This window comes from Dermacentor andersoni, chromosome 2 (genome assembly GCF_023375885.2).
Source record: "Dermacentor andersoni chromosome 2, qqDerAnde1_hic_scaffold, whole genome shotgun sequence".
In the NCBI taxonomy this organism is placed as follows: Eukaryota; Metazoa; Arthropoda; class Arachnida; order Ixodida; family Ixodidae; genus Dermacentor; species Dermacentor andersoni.
The window spans coordinates 64,385,262-64,412,275 of NC_092815.1; the positions used below are offsets into that span (position 1 = coordinate 64,385,262).

Below are 27,014 nucleotides of genomic sequence, written 5' to 3' on the forward strand. Positions count from 1 at the left end.
GGTCCGATTATCAAAGTCCGTTTCTCGGGCTAGCTACGTATATTGATGAGGTTAGGGGTTTGCCAAATTGCTTCAACGTGATGTAATTGGAGTCTGTCACCGGTTATCGATTTGTGTAGGCGAAGTGACTTAAATATAGCGGATACGTTGCTGTCGCTCCACCTGATTCAGAAGTAATATACAGGTTATATGTCATTTCTTCATGGGAAATGTGTTTAATTTTCGATTCGGTGTGCGCAAGCGTGCTAACCAGCGCTTGCCCAACCCTTATGGTGTCTTGAATCAAAGCGTCTTTTATGAGTTTTCTCTGCGCTTGCAGTTTGGCTAGCCGTGTTGCAGTGACCTATGTCGTCAGGGTAAATTGCTCTTCATTTGAATAGCGAGCGACAAACTGCCTCGCGTTATCGCTCGCCGCTCAGTAAGCACCGCCAAGCCAGTTTGGGGAGCTCCTTGGCTAGTGAAAAAAAAAAAAAAGAATAGAAAAGCAAGAGCGTGCAGAGCAGCACGGCCAAGGTATGACGGCGATTACATTGTCACTTGTAGTTTTTCTCTTCTGCTTGTCGACATCATCCTGGTCGAGCTCTGATTTTTTTGTTACTTTCTTTTTGTTTCACGCGCTGGCAGGTCCTTCCATTCAGTCCGGCCGCGCGTGTGGAGCCGGGGAATGATTAGCGTGAGAGAAATGGCAATGGAGACTCCTGTCTGTATGGCTGGCACAATTTCCGCTTACGGTATCCTCCGCGCTTCTGCACCACAGGCGCTAATTTACCTCCGTGTCGACCGACTCGCCTCCGCATTCATTTTATCGTTCGTTTTCTTGTGCGCGCACCGCTGTTGCTTCTCTTGGGAGCGAACAAGTTTCGCCAAGGGCGCGGTGCGCTGCGCGATGCCGCATGATTCACGGTCTCCGTCCGAACTCGCTTCTGTCCGCAGTGCAAGTTTCCTCTTTCTTTTCGTTTCTCGTTCTCTGGTGCACCGTGGGGCTTAATTCCGCTGTTGCGGTTACGAGGGACGTTCGCTAAGTGCTCGGACTGATTTGATATCCGTATGATTGTGGGTGAGGTATCGAATTTCCGCCCCAGCGTATAGACGGGTGTTTTGGCGTAGCCCTTATTTTGCTGCGATTGGAATATCGGATGTATATCTTAATCCGTGAACCGTATATCGTAGAGCTGCCTGAATCACTCCGCCATTCGCGTAGCGCGCCTACAATTGATTAAGTGTGCGAAATAACGGTAGCAGACCCCCGCAAGTTCACGCACTCAGAATGACCGACCTGACGCTCAGAGCACTGTTAAGAATTTGAGGGGCTCGTGCGAACAGGGATAAAGTGCGCTCGGCAAGATTGGTGGCACCCGCTTGTGTACTGGCGCTTTGTGTGCGCTTTAGAGCGCGTACCGTGTTCTATCAGGTACATTATGCAGTCCACTTCTAGCGCAAGATGGATTGCGCGGGGTCAAATTATACGCAAGCGCACTTGCGAAATTCCACGTCTCCTGCATTACGTAGTAATAAGGACATCTGGAGAGGTGGCATGATGTTGGGAGGTATATAAAAGAGGTGGCTGGTCACAACCATTGTCAAGAGTGAAAGTCACCTCGTATAGCCAAGTATTGATTGATTGATTGATTGATAGATTGATTGTGGTGATTTTACGGCGTAAGGGCCAGTCTTGGCCAAAGAGCACCAAACACATGATGCAATGAGTTAACAGTGGTTCATGAGGTCACGGATGTAACATATGATTATAAAGGGGCACAATATCAATCGCTATATAAATGCGTAAAATATATACGTACTACAATATGAAAATGACAAGTGAGGTGTGCTGTGGCCATAACATATATTTCGTGAAGTAATCATAATATCTATAGCCGTGTATATAGCACACTGCGCGGGTACAGTAGCATAAAGACACGCGGTAAGCTTTCGCCTACGAGTGTACAGTCGTGCCATGGAATTCAAGCAGGCCCCGACAATAGAAGCAGTCGTCTTTCAGTCGTGTCGTGCCATGTGCTCTTGCAGTTGGTGCGGGTCCGCCTGCATTAACGCATTAACTCGCATTAACGAAGCGCTTACAGGGTGACGTAGCAAGTGTTAATGACCGCTAGTTTAGTTCGAGCTTTTTCTTTATTTCTTTTGATCACAATTGTATAACAGAAGGAGCGTTGCGATTAACGTTTTCCTGTTCGCGTTTCTGTAAACGCAGTCATGGTACACGGATGCCCACGGAAGTGTATATAGAACGGAGCCTATCCTTTCAGCACCGCAGCATTGCAGATCTTTTGGGTTCGATTGCCCGCCGCTGTCGCAATATTTACATTTACTTTCATTTCAGTGTCCACCATCACAAATGCTATAAATAACATTGAATCGTGCTTTCCTTTCTCACTATAATTCCCGCGCACGTTCCTCGTCCTCAGCGACTCCTCTGCGGACGAAACGTCGAGCAAAGTAATACTTCAGCTCCTTCTCCCTCCTCCAGCCTTCACTGTTCTCCCCATTCTTCTTGCATATCTCAACGGGGCAGCGCGAGGGCAAATATACAAACATAACCGAACGCGTATGCTGAGTGTCTTTCGTTCGAAGTCGACGCGACCTATAGCAGCGCTAGTTTGCTCGCTGCGAGCGCACGCGTGCGTGGCTGGTTCCAGCCATAAAGTAAAGGTAACGCGTTTCCTCTGCGTTCGTGATACGTGCGTCTGCGAAGAGCGTGATCGACGTTTACGACGCTTTGGAGAGGCTGCGTTTCGAGAATCGCTGACGCGGCCGCTGTTGTCGAGCTCGCCCGCCGCCTCCTTTGACGCTGCTCGCCCCAACAAAATGAAGGAAAATACACCCGAAAGTCGTGACTCCTTTGTTGTCCTTTTTCTCTCTCTTTTCTTTTTTTTTTTTTCACTCATCTCGTGCCCGCCGGGAGAATTCCACGCGCGGTGATTAGATGGTCCCGTATAAACGCGGGTGAAAGGCACTCGCCGTCTCGTCGCAGTTCCTCTCACGAATTTCACGGGTAAAACGAATTCTCGCGCGGCTGCGGCAGCAATTGTTGCGGTTCCTTCGGTACGAGGAATGTGTCGGCACGGCTCGGCAGCGGTTTGTTGTGTGGTTCGCGAATTAAGCTAGCGCGCCGCCGCGCTTCTCTCGGTGGTGCGGGAAGCGTACGTGTTTGTGCGTTAATTCCTTGCTTTGTAGGCGCGTTTGCGATGCCAAGCATTTTTATCCGAGCCGAGTGCTTCGCACCTTCGTACACTGCGCAAACGTCGTGCCCCCCCCCCCCCTCCCCCCTCTCCAGTGTCCTGTTCCAGACGTGACGTTGTTTCGTGTTTAGTTCCGTCTCTCGTGACGTATTTGTGTCCTTTGCTTGCGATTCCGTTTTTCTTCTTGTTATTTAAAGTTTGCTTTCTCGTTTAAGGCTGGCGCCTTCGCTACGTGGAAGGAGAGACGTGGGGAAAGATCCACACGTCCGCATGCATGTGTTCGTTCCTGTTGTTTCCACAAAGATCTCGTGGTATCGCGAATGCTTTCGTGGCTGCTTTCCGGAAGTTCGGTGTAAGGAAACGTGAAAAGGAAAACAAAGAATGCGTCACATTTAGCGTACGCCCGGTGTCTGCATTTGGCTGAGGCGCATGTGTGGAATTCCATTGAGGCGTGCGCCTGTCGATTAACGCTTTGTTGCTGGGGGGTGATATTCTGGGAGCTGTCAAAATTCGCCATTGGCGCTGTTCTGTAACAGCGACATTTTGAGCCAATCAGAGCTGCCGCAGCAAACCTCTCGATCAGCCAGTCGCAGCTCACAAGATGGCGAATTCAACACCATCGCGAATGTGCAGAATAGCACCCCGTGTTGCCCAATTTCACATTTTTGCGTTTTAAGCGAAACACAGAGGGCGTTGCCGCTCTGTCAAGCAATTAGAGCTGGCAAGATGGCGGAGTGATGCCAGTGTTCACCCCGGCTTCATGTGCTGTGGAACGCCGGGACACAGTTGAGTCTTGGCCGCAGTTTTCTTCAGTGACGCATAAGTGGTAGGCGCCTAAAATAGGGGCGCGAAAATATGCAGTTTAATTGAATATGCAAACCACGGCCTTGACGTATAGGCGCAGCCTCATCATCAGTGCCGAATGTAGTATTTGGCGTTTAATTAACGTGAAATGTTAGGCTCGCGTCTCTCGTTAGGAATATTCGCTTAGAACACTGTGGCTCTCATTTGAACGAGTTGGGTGGCAAGGCGCCATTCGCGCGAGCTTTATGCAGCGCGATTGCTGCGGTACTTACTATTGGCAGCGGTTACTGTTTATTAGGCTATACTGTGCAAGCGGCCGCGCCTCGTTCAGATGCTGAACGAAGAGAAAGGCAGCAAACTTGAAAAAAGGAAAAATCGAGAGGCAGGCATAAGAGAAGCGACAGGAAGGTGGCTGGACTAACAACAATTTTTCCCTTTTTCAAGTTTGCCGGAATTCTCCTAGTATAACCGTCTACCAACCAGCCCAGCAAGCCACTCTTACAGATACTCAAGTATGGAAATTCCATTTGCCTAAGGCAAGACCTTGTTGGTTTGGCGTCCTGCAGGCTGCAACGCTGTTGCGCGTGAATTTTGGCACTATTCGCGCACCTCGGATGCAGTTTGCTGCATGCATGCATTGGGGCTTTCCGCAACGTAGTACACTTCCGGGTGTATTATTTTTAACGCATTTGTTCGACTTGACCGAATTAACCTTGGCCACCAACATTCGGCCCTGTGGCGCACACTTCGAAACTGTAGGAAGAGCTACAGTAGGCCACAAAAGTTTACGGCACGCTGGTTCGACGACAAATGCAAATTTCTGCTCTGTTAACGCGCGGTGCTTCTAATATGTTGGATCACTTGTGTACAGGTCCTGGTCGCAAAAACTACTACAGATTAAAGCTTTCAGTCCACGTGACCAGGGTTTGCACAAACTCCGTGTCCCGTAGACCGTCGTAGCCGATGCTCTCGGTGTGTTCATCAGGCCGCCGTTAGTCCCGGCCTCCTGGACAATGTTTGTCCGAAATGAAATTACGCCCAAAACTAACAAAAGCTGTTTCGCGTTTGCTCGCCTATTTCGCTGGAAGGTTTCTCTCTCGTGGCATTTGCGAGGCAAGGGAACGATTGTACCTTAATATAGTAACCACACTTAAACGGATATATTAGCAACTGTAGAAACGAAATTCGATGGTTGAATCATCGCTCGAAATCTGTAAACACTGACGCAATATCACGAAATGTATAACCGATATCAGAGATTGTGCTCTGCGAAAGTGTGTTGAAGCCACGTCGTAAGTTGCAAGCAGATGTCGCCTTCATAACGTACTCGTAGATCGTGCCTTTTTCGTTTAATTGGAATGAAGAAACCAGACGTAGTCATGCGAGAGTGATGACGGCTGCTCGTTTTCGCCTACGGATACATTGGTCATGAAAAGTAAGAGATAACAGAGCAACAAAGAAATAAAAAGTACGCACGGACGCAACGTGAACAAGATAACTTACAGTATCTGGCTTGATATAAAAGGATACGTTCTGATATGGCGTGAAATGTGCGCGTTATGGGCGCGTTATAAAAACACACTCGTTTACGTATTTGAATACAGACAAGGAGTTCTTATACAGAAGAAAATAATAAAGAAGAAAAGAAAGACAAATTATCGTAATTATGTTAAATGAATTAAATCCCTCCTTGCAATGAGGAATACAGGTAGACGACACATATTAGTATCGCGCAGCTAGTACAAGCTCTATTCGGCGGATACGCAACGCAATAAGAATGCCGGCGCGTCCGAGAATCAAACCACATCTGCTTCAGCGCGTTGTTCATTTTCATCAGTCGGCTTTCCGCTGAAGGCACCATAAATCGTTCGCTGTTTTGTTGGTTCGTGCTTAGTCTGCTCGCGCTTCCCTGGCTTAGTCGGCAGACAGATATTATATACGAGGGTGAGGTATCGACTTACGTGCTCATAGTATCAGTGCTTGTGTGTGTAGTGACTTTTGAAGGAGAGGAAGAGAGAAGTGCAGTGCCGTAACTGTCTCTCAGAGGAGGACACCTCAACAGCACTGCACAGGGAAAGGGGAGTGGGGAGAAAAAGATCAGGGAGAGAAGGAAAAGAAGGCGAAAAAAAAAATAACAAGAAGGGTGAAGAAGCAATGCGGGGCTTACAGCCGCGCTCTCAGCTGCGTGTCACAGCAAAAGTCAAGTAGGGCAGGAAGCACTTTCTTGACAATGGAAGGGTGGGCTGCCGGAAAGAGAAGGGTCGGTACGGTTCATGTGTTAACAAATCACCATCAACGACATCCATCTGTCGAAATGCCGTACAATTAAAAGCATTGCTTTTGTATTGTTATTATACATATACTTCGCGTGTTGCCGAAGGGCAAGGAGCTTCGCTCCGTCCATTTGATTTTGTGAAGACCCTGCTGATTATGAAGTAAGCAGAACAATTTTGTACAATTAACAAAAAGAAGGAAGGAACCAACTCCGCCGGGATGAAATCAATGAATCGCGAGCTTTAGCAAACCGGGAAGCTTTTCGCTAATTGAACCAGACAGGCTGCATGGCGGCCTTCTCGCTTAGGCACGCATTTCCAATAAATCTAATTTGTTAACACTGTCTATCTCCATGTAAAATTCGCCCATCCGCCAGCCACGTTTACTCACGAGACATTCGGCTTAATCAAGGGAAACGGCCACGTTTCCATTGTAACGGCTGGCTTCGATTTACATACGTCGCGTTTCCTTTTTATATAACCGATATTTTCGCAGCTCCCGAGACTGTGTTCGGTGCTGCATATTTGCGCATTTTCCCCCTCTTCCACTTATTTGCATATAGCAGAGTTTTGCAAGATTCAGTCGGCGCTAATGTCGAATTCAGATGATCTTCTGATTTTTGTTTATTTTTTAAACAAAAACATGCCTTTCAGTTGCCAATTAAGGTGGACTGTCGATATATACGTCAGATTTACACAGCTTTATTCCCAGGTACTCTACACTCCATTACAAGAAATACAAGGTGGCAGGAGGCTGCTTTCTGCATTTCATAGAGACCCGATCATCATAATTAGAGTAATTAAATATATTTTTATTGTGCAGTCAGTAATGCTGCGGATTTGCATAAAAGTACATGCACAACTTAATTATTGACTGCGGGGGTTACGGGAAAACGCGCGCACGCACGCACGCACACGCACACACACACACACACACACACACACACACACACACACACACACACACACACACACACACACACACACACACACACACACACACACACACACACACACACACACACACACACACACACACACACACACACACACACACGAACGCGCGGGCGCGCACGCACAATCTCAATTACGCGTATGTGTGCCGATATGTTTTCGCGCAAATTCATTTCGCTTGGTGAGCGTGGCACTGGCTGGCGTCACTTGCCTATTCTTTCAACGGCGGTTAACGAGGATAGTATACCGTCGACGCCTGTTTTTAAGCCGTGGCTAGGACGTTCAAAATAAGGCCGTATCTCGCTTTCGAAATGCGGGAAGAAGTCTCGATGTACGTTGCTGTTGTTAGACGAATGACATGCGAAGCGAAGCGCCCCGTCTCTTGTTATTCAAGTTGGGCTCAGAGCGCCGGAGGTCGGCCGTGAACGTGAAACCATTTGGACATGACAAAAAAGAAAAAAAAAATAGAACAGAAAAGGGTATGAAAAGCAAAGCCAGTGAGCGGCACGCCGTGGAGAACTTCCGGTGCTATACTCGGAAGCCCATTGTACACTGTGCCGATTGTTTGACGCGACAGGTGGCCAGGTGATGAGCAGACGGATCGTATGCGTCCGACACGCTCGTCCGTGACGCATCGACAACACGAGGTCCGGCTGCCGTGGCGAGCCGTTCCCGATGGGTTCGTTTGTGAATGGGGAGTATTCAGCCGCGACGTTGCTCAGAAAGAATGGACAAACGAAAACTGATGTATAGTGCTATAGCGTTTGCCTTTGGCTTTCCTTTTCTTTTGTCACTTCGCGGTCACCTGCATGATGCCTCCGGCGATCTTAATTGCTAGCCCCTTTTTTTCCCTTTTATCTTTCCGCTTCAACTTTTCGTTATTGATACCGGAAGAGGAAATAATAGAGAGATTAGAGACGTTTAGCTTGTACGCTATTCCGGTAAACGGGAGCGGTTTGGGCGGATTACCGGATGGTCGGGGCGTAAACGTGAGCGGTGAAGCCGCCTGGTGTTGTAGAGCTCAACCAGACAAACGCATAGCTAAAACTGCAGTAACTCACCATATCCTGCTTCGCCACCCGTGCAAATTTTTGGCAGCGGCGTAATTGTGAACACGATTACGCCACTGTCGAAAATTTACGCCAGCAGCTAAGCAGAATATAGTAATTAGCTCTGTGTTTGTGTGGTTGAGCTTTGCGCCACCAGCTGGCGCCACCAATCTGGCCGCTCACGTTGGCGCCCCCGCTAAACCGGAAAACCGCCCGCGCTTGCCCGAATACCGGACACGCTAAAAGTCTCTATTTAGAGTGTCCGGTATTCGGGTAAACGCAGGCTGGGGCGTTGGGGCGGAGCCATGAACGGGAGCGGCCAGCCACCTGGTGGCGCAAAGCTCAGACAAAAACAGCTAATATTGCAGTAACCAAGTGTGTTTTACTTTGCTGCGGGTATAAATTTTTGGCAGCAACATAATTACGCCAGTGCCGAAAATTTACACCAGCAGCGAAGTAGAATAGACTTGGTTACAGCAATATTAGCTGCTTTTGTCCGTTTGAGCTTTGCGCCGCCAGGTGGATGCACCATACAGGCCGCTCCCGTTTATGGCTCCGCCCCAACGGCGTTTACCCGAATACCGAACACGCTAAACCTCTGTAGTAAGAAGTGAACCGGACAATCCATTCACTTGCCGCCGCCGCCTCACCGGCGATGACGAGACGAGGCAAACACATTGTTGTCTGACGACGCTTTATGGCCGTTGTGGACTCTGGGAGAGTTGTTGCCGCTTTCTTAAATTAACACTTCGAATGCAAGGCAGCAGTTCGCACGTCATGACTCTCGGAGTGCTACTCTGCACTCTAAACACAAAGGTAGTTCCGAGCACTCTCTTCGAGGGAGTATCAGCTTGTCCCATATTTCACTCGTTTTTCGAGAGTAGATCGACCCCCTTTGAGAGAGAGTAGAATAGCTCCTCCTAATAGACATATCATGAGAAGCCAACAAACACTGACACCAAGGACAACATAGGGGAAATTACTTGTGCTTAATAAATGAAATAAAGAAACGATAAATTATAGGAAATTAAAGTGGATGAAAAAACAACTTGCCGCAGATGGGAACCGAACCCACAACCTTCGCATTTCGCGTGCGATGCTCTACCAATTGAGCTACCGCGGCGCTGTTTCCCCATCCATTTGCTTGGGTATTTATCTGTCCTAGTAGAACCCTGGGAGTGTTAGCCAGCGCCACCACTCGCAGACCTTGGCGGCGGACGTGGAACGTCCTTTTTGCCGCAGGCGTCACGAGAACGTGATCTTTTTGGGTGAAGGCAACTGGTCAATAAACCCACACATGCTACCTGAAGGCATCAATGTAGCCGGATTCGAGACCCTCGTATGTAATAAACGAGAAGAAAGGGGGTTAATCGAGGGGCCCGATTCTTATTAGTCATATCATTTATTAGTTTGTTGGCTTCTCATGATATGACTAATAAAAATCGGGCCCCTCGATTAACCCCTTTTCTCCTCCTAATAGAGTTTTATTACTCCACCGCAAGGGAGTGTTAGTATTCTTCCGCGCAGTGCTAATACTCTCCCCACAAGGGTAATAGTACTCCCCCAGACCGAGTGCTTCTACTTCTTCAAACCGAGTACTTCTACTCCCCCAAACAGAGTGCTAGTACTCTTCCCAATAGTGTGAAGGCACGATGTAGAGCGCACTTGTCAAATTTCGCCATGTTGTTCAATTCCGCCATGACTGCGTTTTGAGTCAATCGCAGAGACCGTACCCTCCACACTGTAAAATAATTTACACCCTAAAAAGTGAAAAAGGGTGTAAATGTGTCTATAACTCACACCCTTAGGGTGTCCATTATAGATAACACCCTAAGGGTGTGAGTTATAGACACATTTACACCCCTTTTCACTTTTAAGGGTGTAAATTATTTTACAGTGCATGTTGACAATAGACGGCAAATTCTACGATATGTTGGAATTTTACGGTTGTGGAATCGCACCCTCGGATAGATATGATTCGAGATGTTAAAGTTTGATGTTAACGTTTGCGTTGACGTGAAGTGATTGTGTTTGAAGTTGTTTGGTACATATAGAGTGCTCGCAGAATGAAGCGCGTCATTTCAGTGCTAACTAATGCGCAGACTTTCGTTTCATCGTCTGCAGTTCGTGTGCCAACGTCGCAGTTTTGGCTTGTGCACTTACATCATCTCCGTATCACGGTTAGGGACAAGATTCGTTAGCCGCATTACATAGTACATTCTCGAGTAATTTCATATGTATGGAGCGGTGTACTTAAAGTTTCCCTGTCGCGTTTCATTCTGTGAGCAGCGTACTGTTGAAATTGTCTAGTTTTGATTTGTCACATTATAGAATATTTTATATCGTTTGACGTGAGCTCAGCTTTGTATTGAAATTGTGTAATGCATGAGTTTTCCAAACACGTTTTTGTTATTGTGTTAATTTGATTTTGGCAATGTTCACCAAAATTGTGCTCAATTTGACGTTCTCTTTTACCTCTACGTGTCGTTTTCTCCCACGTTGCTATTCCATTTTGTGACCTTCGTGTGCTCGTTAATTGCGTAATAAATTGCGTGTACATATGTTAAATGATGGCTGAACGCCGAACCGATCGAGCAGAATCCTTTGTCAGGTCTAGGATCACTGCACGTGATCACGTTTCTGTCGCAGGATAACACGAATCGGTAAACTCCGAGCGTCTCTCCGTAGAGGTGACCCGCCGTTTCTCTCTTTCGCAGACGAGATGGCCAACGGCCGCCTGGAGCGGTTCATCCGGCGCCACTTCCGGCCTGGCTTCGTGAAGCTCATCACGCTGCCCAAGCGCCAGGGCCTGATCCGCGCCCGGCTGACGGGTGCCCGGACTGCGTCTGGCGACGTGCTCGTCTTCCTCGACTCGCACTGCGAGGCCACCGACCACTGGTGAGCATCTTCACGGGAGGCTGCCTTCGTGTGCGCAGCTACGGGCTAGTAATCTGCCCACTTCTTGGCGCGTTCATTGTGTGTATATATAGTTTGATGTGCGATACGAACCACGTACGGTTACATTGGAGGATTGGCGCGCGACGCGTCGATTGCCATGCCAGTGCGACCGGAACAACGTGCCGTTCTGCCAAGAAGTGCCTGGTTTCTTGCTCGGTTCCCGACCGTGGAGAGAATGCAACAGCACTCCTTGTGACGAAATTTTGCCCTAGCTACTGCCCGTATACTTTAAACACTGTGTGTACCGTCCAATAATTCCACTTGTTTCCCGTGTTACTGTTACGGATACCTTGTGGAACTTATATTGAATAGTTGCGAATTACGGTGAAATCCTGTAATAGTTGTGCGGACAGCGTGCGGAATTCTTGGTCTGCACGAGACGTTCCATTGGGAACACGTGGTCAAAATTAGACCGAAGCTTATCGCTATATGAGGCACTCCTTGACTCATGCTATCAGTCGCCCGCATGCGCTGTAATAACGCCGCCTGCTTGTCGGCGGAGTTGGTAGCACGAATGAGCCATCGCCTGCATGCGTGTTTCACACTGTACACATAGCGAAAGTAGCTCTCAGTGTTGACGCTGTTTGTTTTAACAGCGGTGCTGTTAAGGGCTACTTTCCGCACAATCGTGTCCGATTGTTAAAAAAAAAGAAAAAGAAAGATCCCGAAGACAGTGCAATGCCGGGCCGACCCGCAGCGGTGGTGCAGTTCGCCATTAAGGCGCCCACATACTAAATAAAAGATGGAGCCAAATTGAAATATGCAGTTTTGCTTTGTTCTGGTAATCGGAACTGTCTCGTGAAATTCACTGCCTACGGCGGCTAACGTGCACGTTTGAATTTTTTGGTTGGTCATGCCGAATACTCTTTCAACTCAACCATCACTTGCCGTGGTGCGTCGCGCTGCTAAGCACGACGTCGCGGGTTCGACACCCGGCCGCGGCTGCTGCATTTCGATGAAAGAACGCTCGTGTGCCGTGCTCTGAGTGCACGGCGAAGGACCTCGGCTGGTCACAATGAATTAATTCACAGCCCTCCATACGGCTTTTCCTATGCAGTTTCGCGACATTAAGCCCCGCATGGAAGCCTGCGACAGTGATAGACGAGGAAAACCTTTTAGATGTTGCTCTTACCGTAGGGGCGACCGGCTCGATGGCAAGCTGTGCTCAGACCAGTGCTGCCGCAGAATTCGATGCCGCAGCGTAACATAGAGAGTTTATAATTCCGTGGGAGCTGTTCCTTCCTAATGCTGCGGTATCGGCCAGGAAAAAAATCAACCGCCTTGAGCTACGTACGGTCTTGGCGCTCGGCGGCAGCCTGTGAACCGATTCGCGCGGGCCCCGTGGTAGCTCGAGCGTTACATTGCAATGTAGAGCCTGACGTGCCGGGATGTAATCTGCGTATATATCTTATTAAATTCCCGCTGCGCTCACCGTTCCGGTGGCCGCACTGTTAGGCGCTGCAAGCAAAACGCTAAAGCCGCCAAGGTGTGTGTATGCGTATTTTTTGTTCGCCGCGCAATCCGAGGACTATGCATTGCCATACAGAACAAAACGAAGAAAGGAAACAAATTTTCACGCAGCCTTGGTTTCGCCGCGCGTAAAACTGACTCCTTCGTATTGCTTTTTTAGAGATCGAAGAAAGTTAAGCATGAAATTGCAGTCGCGATATATATACCGTGGGAAACAGGGAGGGTATAAAGAAGGAAGATGATGCGCTGTGCGTTACGTCCTGCTTTGTGCGTGCATGGAATCAGGGATGGAGGGGGAGATGTACTTTTTATTTAAGAGAACGGCGAATTGGGCTATAGTTGGTATAGATTCATAATTTCTATAACGTAAACAACGAAGACGAAGGAGATACACGAAACGACAGGAGCAGCTCTCTCGTTTCGTGTCTCCCTTTCATCTTTGCTGTTTGCGCTGTAGTAATTAGGAATCTTTTATTGTAGCGAAGCTTTCTTTGCCTACCATCCCATGGTTTGGCCCGGGTCGGTCTGCGACCTGTCTGTCGGTCGCTGGTCGTGTTCTCGCCGAGTAGATTCAACCTTACTTAAAAAAAAAAAAAAAAAAAAAAAAAAAAAACGTTTTCGTACGCCGTCCTTTTCCCCAATGCACGTGTCCACCGTATACCCGCGTCCAACGCTGTCTTGTCCGCTCCAATATATATTCTGGCGGGGACGTACGTCCTTTTCTTGGTCTGCATTGTAGGCCGCGCTTCACCGCTGTAGGCGCCGAGTACAGAGCGCGCGAGGCTATGTCGGTGTGACCTCTTGCTTGATCTCTCGGTGGACGATAGTAGAAAACAACGATATGTGATACCTATCTTAGGTCGCACAGCGCAGGTCGCCTGGGGTATGAGAGACGTTGGGACGGGAATGTGAACCCTGGTATACATAAAAACGGAGCCGATGGACGCGCGCGGAACACCAATACCGCGCAGCCCCATTTCGTCGGCGGAAATCCAGCGTCAGCTTGAGGCACCCTCGCGATAACGGCCATTCTTTCTCCGTTTGTTTTGAAAATACGTCGATGTTTGAAATACGTCGATGCTATTGACTGGGGCTTGGCCTCGCTCTGGGAGGTGTGTGCGACGCAGGGGGAGCGCCGTCTCCTGAAATGTGAACTCGTCATTTCTGCGAATCAGATCCCCGAGCGAATGGCCGTTTTACTTTCGGATTACGAACACCGCCACCAGAATTAGCTTTAGACTGCTAACATTACTAACATATTCTTGCGCAAGGAGTCAAAGTGAGCGTGACTGCGGAACGGCGAGTTACGACACGTTCACGTGCAGATATATGGTTTTGCAGTAACAGCGCAAGATATGTCGGCGCCTCCTCGGCTTGCATACATGATGTCGCACTGGGCCGTTGCGGTGGCTCTGCTGTTACGGCTTACTGTTGACGAGCGCAAAGTCGCGTGTTGATGGTACGCTTAATAGCCGAAATTAGTACGGAGGCCAACGCTGCTGTATTCCTCGTTGCCCCGGAACGTCTCCGGGACGTGGAAATCGACTCAGTCATTCATGCCGTCGACATTGTGCCCCGAGTACTGACGCCGCGATCGAGAGATACTGTACTCAACATACTCAACATTCTGAGAAAAATTTGCACCCTCTGGGGCATATATTGTCTCCCATGCAATAATCGCCGTCTGTTTTGCGCTATTTCATGCGTTCCCGGTACTTGAAAGTAACGAACAGCATGCACATATTAGCGTGGTTTAGAGTTTCTGACAGGAAAGTAGCGAGCGCAGAGTGTACGCAATATTGATTACGATTATTGTTGGGGGACAAAATAAGCCCCTAAGAGAGTGAATGTTTCTTTGTGAAGGACGATCGAACACGTGATAAAATCTCTGCCGGCCGTCTGATACCACAGCTCTCTAAAAAGCTTAAGCCCGTTGGGGTTTAATTATCTTGTCCCTAAGCAGTAATCGTCATCTATATCTTACGTGTGTTTCTTTTTACACTCTGCGCTCGCTATACTTTCCTGTCAAGAACGGCGTGTCACGCTGATATGCCGTCCGTGATTTGGGAGTGTGTGGCGTGCGGTTAAAGAAAGGTAAGGCACGAATATTGCTTGTGGGAAAAAAAGGCGCAAAGGGCGCAAACGTTTTTTTTTAGCTATGGTGTTTGCTGCCACCTTGAGCTCCTTGAAGGCGTAAGAGAGCGGGACGTGATCTTTCTTGGAGTCATTCGGAGAGGCGGAGTCGTGGCCGCAGTGGTTCTTGCTGACGCACGGCCATTTATGCGGCAAGCAGCAATTCGAGGGCATCATGCTAGCGACAAGAAGAGAATCGAGACGTGGTTGTCAAGGGCTCCTTGTAGAGCCACGATCCGAGCCGGGAGAGGGCGCAGGGGCTCTAAGCTGCTCGTAAAGCTCGTGAGATCACGACCGCACCAACCGACCACGCAGCTGGAGCCACTCGATGGTGGTGCGGTGCAAACGGCGCTTGAACTGGGAAAGGGGGCTCGGAAGCGCAGATTAGGAATGAGAAAGGAGTACGAACGGTTTAAGTGCTGCTCGTTGAGCGCAATTTGGGAAGCGAGATTCCCCCGAGCCGGGCGAGCCAGCGATACGTCGGCGAATGCCGTGAGCGTCGGTCCGGAAAACCGCGACGTGACGAGAAGTGCGTATGGCGTGGAAGGAGGGCAGCAGCACGGGGACAGGAAAGCTGCGGAGCCGCCGCGGGCCACATTTCTCGCTTTCCTTGCTCCGTCTTCTGCTTCATCGCCGGTTTCTCGATTTGCCGGTCGTTGCTCATTACGGCCATTTTGTTTTTGTTCCAACAAAAGCAGAAAGCGCGAACAGGCTCGCCGATGGTTTTCAAGAGCACGCCGCACTAGCGTATGGCCCTTTTCTTGTTATCTTTTGGTCTTGACAGCCGTTCTCCTCCACTGCCGTCCAGTATTACGAGCACGACCGGAATTCGAAGAGCAGCGAGCGCGTTTCTTGTTCCTCACCTCCTCGTTGCTCTAAAAGCATCTTTCCGGGCCACTCCGGTAGGCCTCAACTCGTCGGCGCACCCCATGCGCGAGCCGGGCCGGTTTATGCGTACACGTATAACTTGTCTAATTATTTATGAATGTGTAACTCGAAAATTATTAAAGGCAGTAAGGCTGAAAACCTTGGTTAGTTGGTTTTTGTTTATGCGACGTTCTACCAGCAGAAAAAACAAACAAAAGAAATGGAAGTGAAGAGAAGATGACAAGACACATATGGGAGGCTTTGAAGTGGTGGTTTGTTTTGCATGTTAAGGCCGAACTGGTTGATCATACTTTTGGACTTGTGAATACATTAATGTCACTATAAACAGAGGTTTGGTGCACCAGAGAGGGAATAATCAAATGTAGTGATGTTGACACCATGTTAACATTCCCACATCAGTTTTAACAATAACAAGAAGAAAATATATGAACAACCAAGCAAGCAAACAAGCGACAGTGCACCCCGCCCTTCCTCCTCGTATGCGAAAGGTCACGCATGACGCCCCCTCCCTCCCATTCCTTCGCCCCTCTTCGCAACTGGGTTGTCCGAGAGCGCGTTTCCTCGCCTTCCTTCCTCCAAGTCGAGCTACCACGAAAACGGCTGAAAGAGCCAAAGAACGCTATTTGCTTTAATAATAATAACAACAACAACAACAACAACAAATACATAAATGAACAAAGTGTGTGTCTTTATCTGGTAGACCTTCTAGGCTTCTCTTACGCAAAAAGTAATAAGGCATTTGTTTGTTCTGTTTGAAATATGCTCAGATGTGAAATTTGTAGTGTCACGATGATGACCTAAGCACTGTGGTCTTAGTGCAAAATTCAAAATTCTAGTTGGTAGGCTTTCACCTTGTAACCACATGACTTGAAGCAATGGACAAGAAAGGAGCACAACACAAGCACGACTGAAAATTGGGTGTCTTTGGTAATTCCTCTGACTCTAACCTCATTTACTGCGACAGCAATAGGTTCTCAGGGTGGCCATTGCCTCATTCTCAAGAGCAACTTTGCAATGTGCACAATGCCACCGTTGTCTGCTACAGTATTGCCTGTGGAGGCCTCTGCACAAATACCGCTACTATTCATTCTGTACAATGTATGCTGAAAGGGCTTGTAAAATTTCTTGGCATACACATGGCATACACTTAGAAAGGTCATCATTCACAGCATTTGGTTTGTTTCAGTACTAGTCATGCAAATGTTTGTTGCCATGCCTTGGGCTTTATTGGAAGTAAGCTTGCAGTGTCTTCTGCTGCATTAGTGTTCTTAAACTTTGCATATTCTAATGGGCTCTCTACTGACCTTGTGGTAGTTTGTCTTGGCCATGCATATGTCAACATTGTGCACTAGTAAATAAATATACCAAGAAAAAATAATAAGAAAAAATGTGTTGGGCACAGTCACAATAGTTTAATGAGAGAGGTGCATCACTGTGCCCCTCACAGTGGTAAAGCTTGCCTCTTGGCAAAAGTGACATTGCCTGTGTGCAATAGGGAGCCAGGTGGTCATGGTGAATGTCTTTGTAATGGTGTCTATTTTATGGATTGATGTGGATCATTAAAATCTTGAGTTTCCATTTATGGTCCTTTCCACTGGGCTTGCAGTTTTGATGTGCATTCTTGAAGACATTGTAGGTTGCAACGAAATGCTTCATTCCCTGATGAACATTATTGTCCTTTTATTCTCTCTGGTGCTGGGAGCTACAACATTACTACTGGAGATTGTCTTGGTTTGGACAGCCGATGCAAAATTATTACTTACTATATATTTATAGACAGACACACCTGGCTGTGTCTGAACAGATATATGAATTCATGTATAGGAAATTGACATATGCTCTGCCTGGTTGTGTTTACGGGAACCACATAAGTGGTGCCATTTCTTACTAGCACACATCAATGTAAGGAGTGACTGAGTATCAAACTCGGGCAGTATGCCTTCACTGTTTGTGCAAAGCAGCTATATCCAGCTGCATTTTTCCATCTTGAGTGGCCAGAAAGTTTGAATTAGCTAAAATACCTACCTGTTTGTTTGTTTATAAGTAAGAGGATTCAAAAGGCATAGGGAACATAGTGGGTCAACCAGAATATTTACATTAATTTGAATTACTCACGTGTTGAACTATCATGAAGTAAATGTAAATAATAAAAAGTAAGATCCCCAGACTTGTCTGACGGTTTCATTAGGACACCAACAACGAGAACTTGATAAAGGTGAGACAGACGACACAGAGTGCATATGTGTCATTTTTCAACTGTGCCTTCTGCATTTGCATCTTTTAATGCGATTAGCATTCTTTGTATACTTCAGACACTCTTCAATCTGCCGGTACCTAGCCGCCTTTACAGCGCCCTTCAATTGTTGTGAGTGCACTCCACAGGTGCATGTTTTACTGATAAAAGCGAGGACGCCCGTTCTTCTACCTGACAATAAATAAATGTTTCACAGCTGAAGTAGATGCCTGTGCAAGCACGCTGTAGTTCATTTGAAGTCGGATGTCATGAACACAGTTCTCTATTGTCATTCGGACAGAACTGGCTGCGGTTCAGAGGCTGTGTTTAGTGAAGCTTTCTTTATGGTGTCCGAAGGGGTAGATCCGTTCTCTGTGGTAGCACTTTGGTGCATGCTTGTATTAATGCAGTTAACATTCTTAGCCTACTTCCCCAAAACAGATTGTAAAGAAAGGTGTCTTCAACAATACAGTTTGTAGCTATATAGCTTGAATGCTGATTGCATTAACGTTAACAATCATAGTTAGATGGATTCTGCTGGAATTTTATTTCAAGCTTTCTTAAGGGGCCCTGAAACACTTTTTGAACATGGTAAGAAAATGTTGCCAATCTGTCAATGAGGCAGTTAATGAGGTTAATTGCAGTGCATACAGCTGGGAATTGACAATCTCTTGTTGAAAGCAGTGAAAAATCATTTCCTATTTCCTTCGCATGTCATCATGTGGTGTCATTGCAAGCAGCTGGACCCACCAACAGCTATTGGTGAATTTCATGATCGTGAGAATATTCTCAGTAATACAATAATTGCTCATTTCATTTAAATAAATCAAAAACATATGTGTGTGATCTCAAAACAGAAAAACCATTTCATTTTTGCACTGCCGGTCTACACACAGCGGTCATATGTAGTCTCCGAGATTAAAAGTGTAGCATAGATACCACGGCCTGGCCAAGGAGTGCTGTCACAAACCATTCTGCCATGAGCTGAGGCAATCAACCTTTGGACAAGGCCACTGGGGCATTGCTCCCTCGCACCCCTTGCCCCATGCCCCTGTGTAGCTTCGAGCACGCTAGTAGAAATGAAAGCCGTTCGTCAAGCCGATAACTATGTGTAACTCATTTGTGCTTCACTGATTCAAAAAATTTTTGCGGCAGGCAATTATTGAGGCAACATAATTTAACAGTGGTGTCATTCTATGATTAGCTGGAAAAGTGTTTCAGGGCACCTTTAACTCCTTTGAAAACAATATTCACATGGTTGCACTGACTCTTGGAGGGCATGCTTGACAAAATGCCAAACGCATAAAGTTTATTTATTTGATTGCAGCATCATGTACAGTGGACGTTTCCTTTGAAATGTGTGCCTCACAGCATAAAAACAATTCAGAGGCCAAAATAACCTTTTATAACCTTTTATTCTAGACATTCTTTTCTGCATTGTCTTGCACATGCCATAATTCTTCAGTTATGGGCTCCTTCGTCTCAAACTGCAAATTGCCTGTTTTTACAGTGTTGCAGTCCTCAATAAGAGCGCTAACCTGCTGCCATAAGCAAATTTTGTCATAGTATACCATGCTTCGGAAGGCTGAATGGCTTACTGCCATTTTGGTATGTAACTGTGAATTTTTTCTAGGTGTTCTGCCTAATCCAGATTGGGGTTTACTAGCATCACGAGTTGGTTGGACTAGAGGATTGTGCAAAACATTCAGAAGAGTATTTGCATTGCAACCAGGGATTGCAGCCCCAACAAAATAAAAATGAAATAATTTTTGAGTGCTAAGAATGAGTTAGTAATAATTGTTGCCATACATACAAGCATAGAGCAATTAAAATGTTTAACATTTCCTATTCCTTCCATATGCAGGCTGGAGCCCATGGTAGAACTGATAAAGAAAGATCGTACGACAGTGGTGTGCCCCATCATTGATGTAATTGATGACAAGACACTTCAGTACATGGGTACCAGCTCGGACTTCTATCAGATTGGTGGCTTCAACTGGAAGGGCGAGTTCATCTGGATTAACACGCCCGAGGCCTGGAGGAAGGCACGCAAGAGCAAAGCAGACCCCATGCGTTCGCCCACCATGGCTGGTGGCCTGTTTGCCATTGACCGCAAGTACTTCTGGGAGAGCGGCTCTTACGACAGTGAGATGGAAGGCTGGGGAGGCGAGAACTTGGAGATGTCATTCCGTGTGAGTTGAAAGAGCTTAACAATGAAATTCGCAAGAATTCATTAACTAAAATCCTGGGAACCTTAAAGGGCCCCTTACCAGGCCACACAGGAGACTTTGGTTATGCGCTAGAAGTTGTTACATGTCCTCTACGGAGTGTTCTGCAAAAATTTTTCAGATCGGCTGAATAATGGCCGAGGTTCGTGTGGTGCATACGTCACGTGCCCCGCTTTCACTTTTTGTTTCACGACACTTTTCTACGGCGCAGTGCACTTCCACTGATGGCTTCGCGCGCGAGCTGTTGTGTCTCATTTTGTGCACTGTGCACGAGGACACCTGACAAGCGGTATAAGTCAGTTCTACATGAATAATTAGGCGCACAAGTGGATCACAGAGCATGATCTTGCACTGGAACATGTTAGAAAATGACATAGTTACGAGGTCTGCATGCGTGACTGCAAGACATGGGAAGAAGCACATGAAACGGAAGTACATCTCTCTTGCTGCGGTGTGAAGTAAAACAAAAACACACAGACATTCAGTTTGTGTGTTTTATTATTTCTATAAGCTTTAATTTGTCTATTCAAGCAACATATTGCAGAAATAACAGATGTTGCATTGAATAATTCTTGAAGTTGTATCTCACCACGAGCGACGTCACAGCGCAAACACGTGTACTTAGGCATACTAGCAGGTGTACGTCATCCTCTGGTGTGGAGCACGGCAGCTGCGAGGAGAAGGGAAAATGGCATTCGGTTTCAAATTTCAGACCTTTCCATGGCCCGTAGCGATGTAATACTTTGCAGACACGATCGTTATCATGCATGTATGCTCTGCACTTGTCAGCTCAAAATGGCCAGTTGTGGTGAGGGGCCTTTTAAAGCATTATGGGGAATTCTATTGAGTTCGATGAGCACTGGAGTTCAATGAGTAAGCCTTTCTTCTCATCATTCTTATGCCTCTTCGACAAGCATGCTGCCTCCTTCTGTCACAATTATGTGCATAAATAGGCATTCTTGCATTGGGCTGCACACCAAACAAGCATCACACCTTTTTTTTTGCTTGCTGTGAGTGGGAGGCAATGCCTGCCATAAACTCTGTCTTGGCGTGATGTCATGGATTTCGATATTGTGTATTAAAGTCCAGTTAAATTTTTATCTTTAAAGGTGAACTACACTGTTAAAAAAGATCCAAAGACTGAACTTAGCAAGTTTCAAGAACCTTCGATGAGCCACAATGACTCAATTGCGAAAAAATTATTTAAAATATGTGACATAACGCTGACATACCAGTGCTGATATGTGGTTACGAAATTTAGAAACAATGGATCTTTGACCCTAATTTTCTCTTCCTATAATAAACTGCCTACTATAAGATTAAAGAAAATAATTTTTGAAAGTATACTCTATCAGTCTAAACTCATTTGATGGCTCTCTTTAGTGTCCCTCTAAAGGGGACACTAAAGCATTTTCATGTAGTGGAATGTTCTTCTGAAACTATTTGGCTCATCTGTCACGGAAAAGAATTGATTATTTTAATGGAAGAAATCAATTTCATACTTGCACATTTAAATGTTTGCACTCCAGTTCTTCTGTCCATGTTGCCAATTACACTGTACTTTGTCACCATGTCACCAGTTTGAGCCATTTTCATGCAAGAAAAGCCATTAAGCATTGCAAGGTTGAGTATTTGTCAATTTTCAGTGCAGGTGAAAGTGCCACCAAACATTGTTAAATATCTATGAATCTATGTCATGGGAAGCTGATACAAGATTCTCAAAGCGGTATCATTACTGACTTCTCACATTCTTCCAAGCAGGCTAAGCCTCTGCCAATGCTAAGACTGGCCTCTTTGCAATTCCATAAACATAATCCACTCGCATGGCTTAACTTTTCACACCTTTAAGAGGTGTGAAAAGAAAAATACATAAAGTCACTGCGATTGCATCAAGTCTACGTTGATCCAAATGCTCTCAGAACCCAAGAATGCTGCACTGTGTAATCTAGGTTTCTTAGACTCTAGCTTTGTAATGTACTCATCTACAGAGTTCCAAAGCAACTGCTTTGAGGAAATGCCTAAGCACATGTACTATTGCTGCACTCGAATGTGTTTATTTATTGGAAATGACCATTGTTTCCAGATCTGGATGTGCGGTGGCTCCTTGGTGATAGCTCCATGCTCTCACGTGGGACACATCTTCCGCGACTACCACCCTTACAAATTTCCAAGCAACAAGGACACGCACGGAATCAACACAGCCCGGCTTGCTGAAGTGTGGATGGACAACTACAAGTACTACTTCTACCAGAACCGTCCAGAGCTCAGGGTACGTAAAATAGCAAATGATGCTATCGATTCAAATAAAAGGATGTTTTACCAACTATACTATGCTAAAAAAACCAACAGGCATCTTAACGTAAGTCAGTGCCTGGAATTCAATTTTCTTTACATATGTGCATTACTTTGCATTCTTTGAAGCTTTTAGGGACCTCAGAAAGTTCTGTTGATTACAATTAGAAGCTGTTGTAATGTGATAAGCTTTGCAACTCTTTCCACACAAATATTTTTTTAATAAGCTAATGCAAGTTGTAATTGCATGGCACATATATTGTCAAATTACATCCAATAATAATCTCCATAGTCAGTTTTGCCTAATTGTAAGTGACGTGTAGCTCTCTAACCTGATATGCTTGATTTCATCACATGCTTAGCCTTTTAAACACTGCACTATAAAGCAGTAATCTGAAAATTGAAACTGGTGTTGATAATTAGCATAGATATTCTAAATTAACTGTCACAAGAAATATAGCCACATTTATGATGAGTAAGCATGTTGTTTTGCATGTTCTACTTCTGAAACATTGGCGTATCCCATACAGAAAATGCAAATTTTGCCTGGAACAACTTTCATTGACCATAAAGTGGTGATTGCTTATTCTTCTTGACTCAAGACTAGTTTTTAGCTACTTACAGTGCCTTTGAAAAGTATAGTCGTAGCAATGCTTGACAAAATTTGTTCTTTCATCGTGTTGTCTGTATGGCAGTGAGCGCTTCACAAGCCATGGTAAGCTACAAAACATTTCTTCTGCAGCTGCTTTTTGCACTGCTGACACTGGTTGGTCATATTTTTCTTGCACTCTGCGCACCTTCCTTGTGTTGCTGAGATGATCTAGTGAACATCAGTCTTCCTATCCACACTTCTGGGATGAATCCAAGGCCCAGGTCACACGGTCAGTTTCTGCTTGAGGTGCAGCAAGAACATGGCAATGTCCTATCAAGAAAGCTATGTGCATCATTGTGTCATCGGTTAAGATTGCATTGAAGGAGCCATTTTCCGACGACAGCCATGTTCAGACCATTGCTGAAAAGGTTCCACCACCACTTTTTTCTTCTAAGTCTTGGACAACAGCTGCCAATTAGGTGGCTCATAACATTTATTCCCCCATGCCCTTGTAGTAATTTTTGATCAGATATGGTTAAGGAATGTATATTTTTTTGTTGAAGCGTTGTGAGAAGCGTTTTGCAGTCGAGACAGGCTCATGGGCTGAGGTGGCTTGAAGAAACTGTGACTACCACTCTGCCGTTCCATCTGCATGTACAGACTGTCCCGTCAAACATGTAGTGTGTGATGGGGTGCTCTTCCCTCTTTTCCGACGTCTTTCGTGCTCTTCAGCGTGAAACCACCGGTTCTCGTCTCACGTATAGTAGCACCCATCGCTCGTAATCCCTGGTCAGCCAGGGAATCCAGCCAAATCATCCAGCCAAGTGTTGGCGCTGGTCTATGCTATTTTTGCTACTGTCCAATGCCAATGTAACAAGAAAAAAGAATGTTCACATAAAACTCTCAAAGCTGGAAGTTAGAGTGTATTTAGTTTCTTTATTTTTCTGTCAAGTAATCACCAACTTTCTGCCGATATTTTAGTTCTGCTTTGCAATTATAATTTCCTGTGAAATAACTCAACAAACGTGTGGCAGTGATGGAAACCAAACTATGCCTGCTTGCAAAACATTTATCCAAAGCTTCTAAATGGGATGATGATAAAAGTTAGAATTGCTGTTTTCCCACAAGCATTAGTGAACATTTGAAAACAAAAATTAAGAAATGCGGTATACTGGGAAAGGAAATATAAAAATCAGGTTTCCTATCTTCCAGTTTTGGAACATTGGCAAGTAAACGACTAAAACCCACTCTCAATCTCTCAGAAAAATGAGGTGCCTATTTGTTGTTTAAAAGCTAATAGCAACGAAATTTCACTATGAATAAATTGGTACTAAATGTAGTTGGTGTACAGTCGATTTCCGTTTATTCGAGCCTGACAGTACCGATGAAACGAATCGAAATAAAAAAGATGCAGAAAGAAGGCCATGACACACCGCTGATTAATTTGGTAGTATTTTCCCGATTCTAACACGCCCTGGAATCAAATGTTCACCCACTGTTTGTGTCCAAACCAAAGTAATGTAGAAAGGATATTAAAGCTCTTATAAAGAAATTAAAAATCTAATGTGTACCTGGTATTTTAGCACGCACGCACGCGTGCGCTCACACACACACACACAAAGGCAAGTGGATTATACGTTTTGTACCGGTCTTTCCTAAGGCAGGCCGAAAACGGGCATTGTCGACGGGAGATGACGTGTGTTCAACGCATTCCCCTAAGTTCCGCTGAGACAGATGCTGGCACTGAAGGGATCGCTGTTGGGGTCGCTATATAGGGGTCAGGCGCATGCATGCCAGCTGGTGAAGTTCAAATTATTCGGTGAAGGCCCATTTTAGGATCGAAATAATGAAAGTTTGGGTACAAAGAAATGCATGGGCGCCAGCCAAAACCTTCGGCCGGGATCGAATTAACTGGAGTCGAATTAATGGAAGTCTACTGTATACACTACTTAAACACTCTTGGAAGAGATGAAGGGCTGATAATTCTCTAATTTTCTTATTAGCAGCCTTTAAATAGCACCTAAGCAGATGAGACAGGTAGCTGGTGGTTGGCGGGTGTCAGAGAGTTTCTTACAATAATTACTAGAGGAAACTGTGTCGCTAGCGTCTACGGAAACCGCATGTGCTAACCATGTACTAACCATCATTCCCATGATGGCTCAGTCGAACTTTTAATGTGGCTTCTTTGCCCACGTTGACCGTGCTACTTATATGAAAGGCCTTCATGAAATTTATATTATTGATGGGAAAAATTGGAACTTGAAACAGATGATGGTGCTGAAATGCAAATGCACATTTATCACTAGAGGCAGACTGTCCTTTTGTTCCATGTTATGAGAAAGAACTTGTTAGAAGTGGCAGAAAGATTTCATGAACTAAGCTGGGCGACACACTGAATCATCTGTGCATTCACTTGAGCTGCATTTGGTCTTTGTAAAAGGCTGTTGCTAGTTATATGCAATTCCCTCCTTTTTAAATAATGTTGACCAATTGATTTATTTCAGCAGAAGAGTACCCAAGAGTGTGTTAAGAAATTTGCTAATTCAAAATGGCATCTGTTACAGTTGAATGGTCTGTTGTATAGATGCTTTACATGCTATATGTTGTTTGGCATTTCGCATGCGTCATAATAGCCTAATGTATTCCCGACATACATTTCAAATAGTACTTCAGTTTCACGCATGGAAAATAGTAGATGATTGTCACCTTCTTTTCTAATTTCAGTACAATACATAAGCTTTGTTCTTGTTTATATTTTTGCTGTCCATATCTTTTGCTATATCAGTGTCGTGTTTCTGACTGATGAACTGTGTCTGGAGGAGAAGCGCCTGTCAGGCTAATATACTAGCTTTTAGCATCTCCTTTGACTTTCTGTGTTCAAACTTTGTCTGTTGACAGAATAGATCAGTAAGTGGAGTTATTTTATTATATTATATTTCCATGGCTTTGTTACTTGTTTGTGTATAAGCTGTTTCAGTTATAATACCACACATATGCGTTAATGGGCTTTCTGGTCTTCTTGCTGCATAAGTAACCTTAAATTGTTCGTTTTATTGCAGAAAATATCATTTGGCGACATCTCAGAGCGCAAGGCACTGCGTAATAAACTGCAGTGTAAGTCTTTCAAGTGGTACCTGGACAATGTGTACCCCAACAAGTTTGTTCCCAGTGAGAAAGTGTTTGCCTTTGGAAATGTGAGTATTGATTCTTTATGTACATTTCTCACAATGTGAGGACTCAGTCAGGGATGCCAGCTTTTCTGTGTCCTAGTTCTTGCATGCTGTGAAAAAAGCAAGTACTGTAACTAAACACGTACTTTGCTACCTATTGCCTCTTATTCTTCTGCAATTTATCATTAACAGGAAAATTTGGCAAAAGATCAACAAGAGGCTGACATAGCTTTGCCTAGCGTTGCATTTTTATTTATAGGATAACTAAATGTCTGAATTCAATCAGATCAAATTATATCGCCAACTGTGTGTGAGTTCAAATTCAGAAGGTGTAATGCCTAGGTAGGGCTTAAAATGTCTGAATATGTAATAGAAAAAGAATAACATAACATTTTACATTTCCGGAAAACAATACTACGGGATTCGTCCGTGATTGCACATCTATTTAAGAAACACTTTTTTGATTAAGGACTAAATATAGAACAGCCATAGTTAGGTATCAGTTTATTTTACAGCATTTTCAATTTTAGTCCTAGATTTCTTAGTTATAAAGGTTTTGTAACGCTGTGTAGTTAGGAGGGTGTTGTGTAAATGATAAGAGCACAAAGAATAGCCATGCTACTGCTTCAAGGCAGCTGCAGCTTTGGCAGCTCAACCATCACTGCACCAGCCTTCCAGTAACATGCTTGTGTGGGTGTCTCAAAAATGCCTCTCATACAATATCTGTGGCGCATCACCTGAGCACTTACCTTGACCACACTTTCTGCGAGACA

At 45.5% G+C, this 27,014-nt stretch overlaps 1 protein-coding gene across 1 annotated transcript in view; it reads left to right on the forward strand.

The window, feature by feature from the left end:
• LOC126542200 (polypeptide N-acetylgalactosaminyltransferase 1-like) overlaps nt 1–27,014 on the forward strand; it is a 53,462-nt gene that overhangs the window by 15,309 nt on the left and 11,139 nt on the right. The window contains exons 3-6 of the mRNA XM_050189155.3: nt 10,995–11,175; nt 19,824–20,151; nt 22,271–22,456; nt 26,131–26,265. Of these exons, the coding sequence (XP_050045112.2) occupies nt 10,995–11,175; nt 19,824–20,151; nt 22,271–22,456; nt 26,131–26,265 (830 nt within the window). The remainder of the gene's footprint in view (nt 1–10,994; nt 11,176–19,823; nt 20,152–22,270; nt 22,457–26,130; nt 26,266–27,014) is intronic.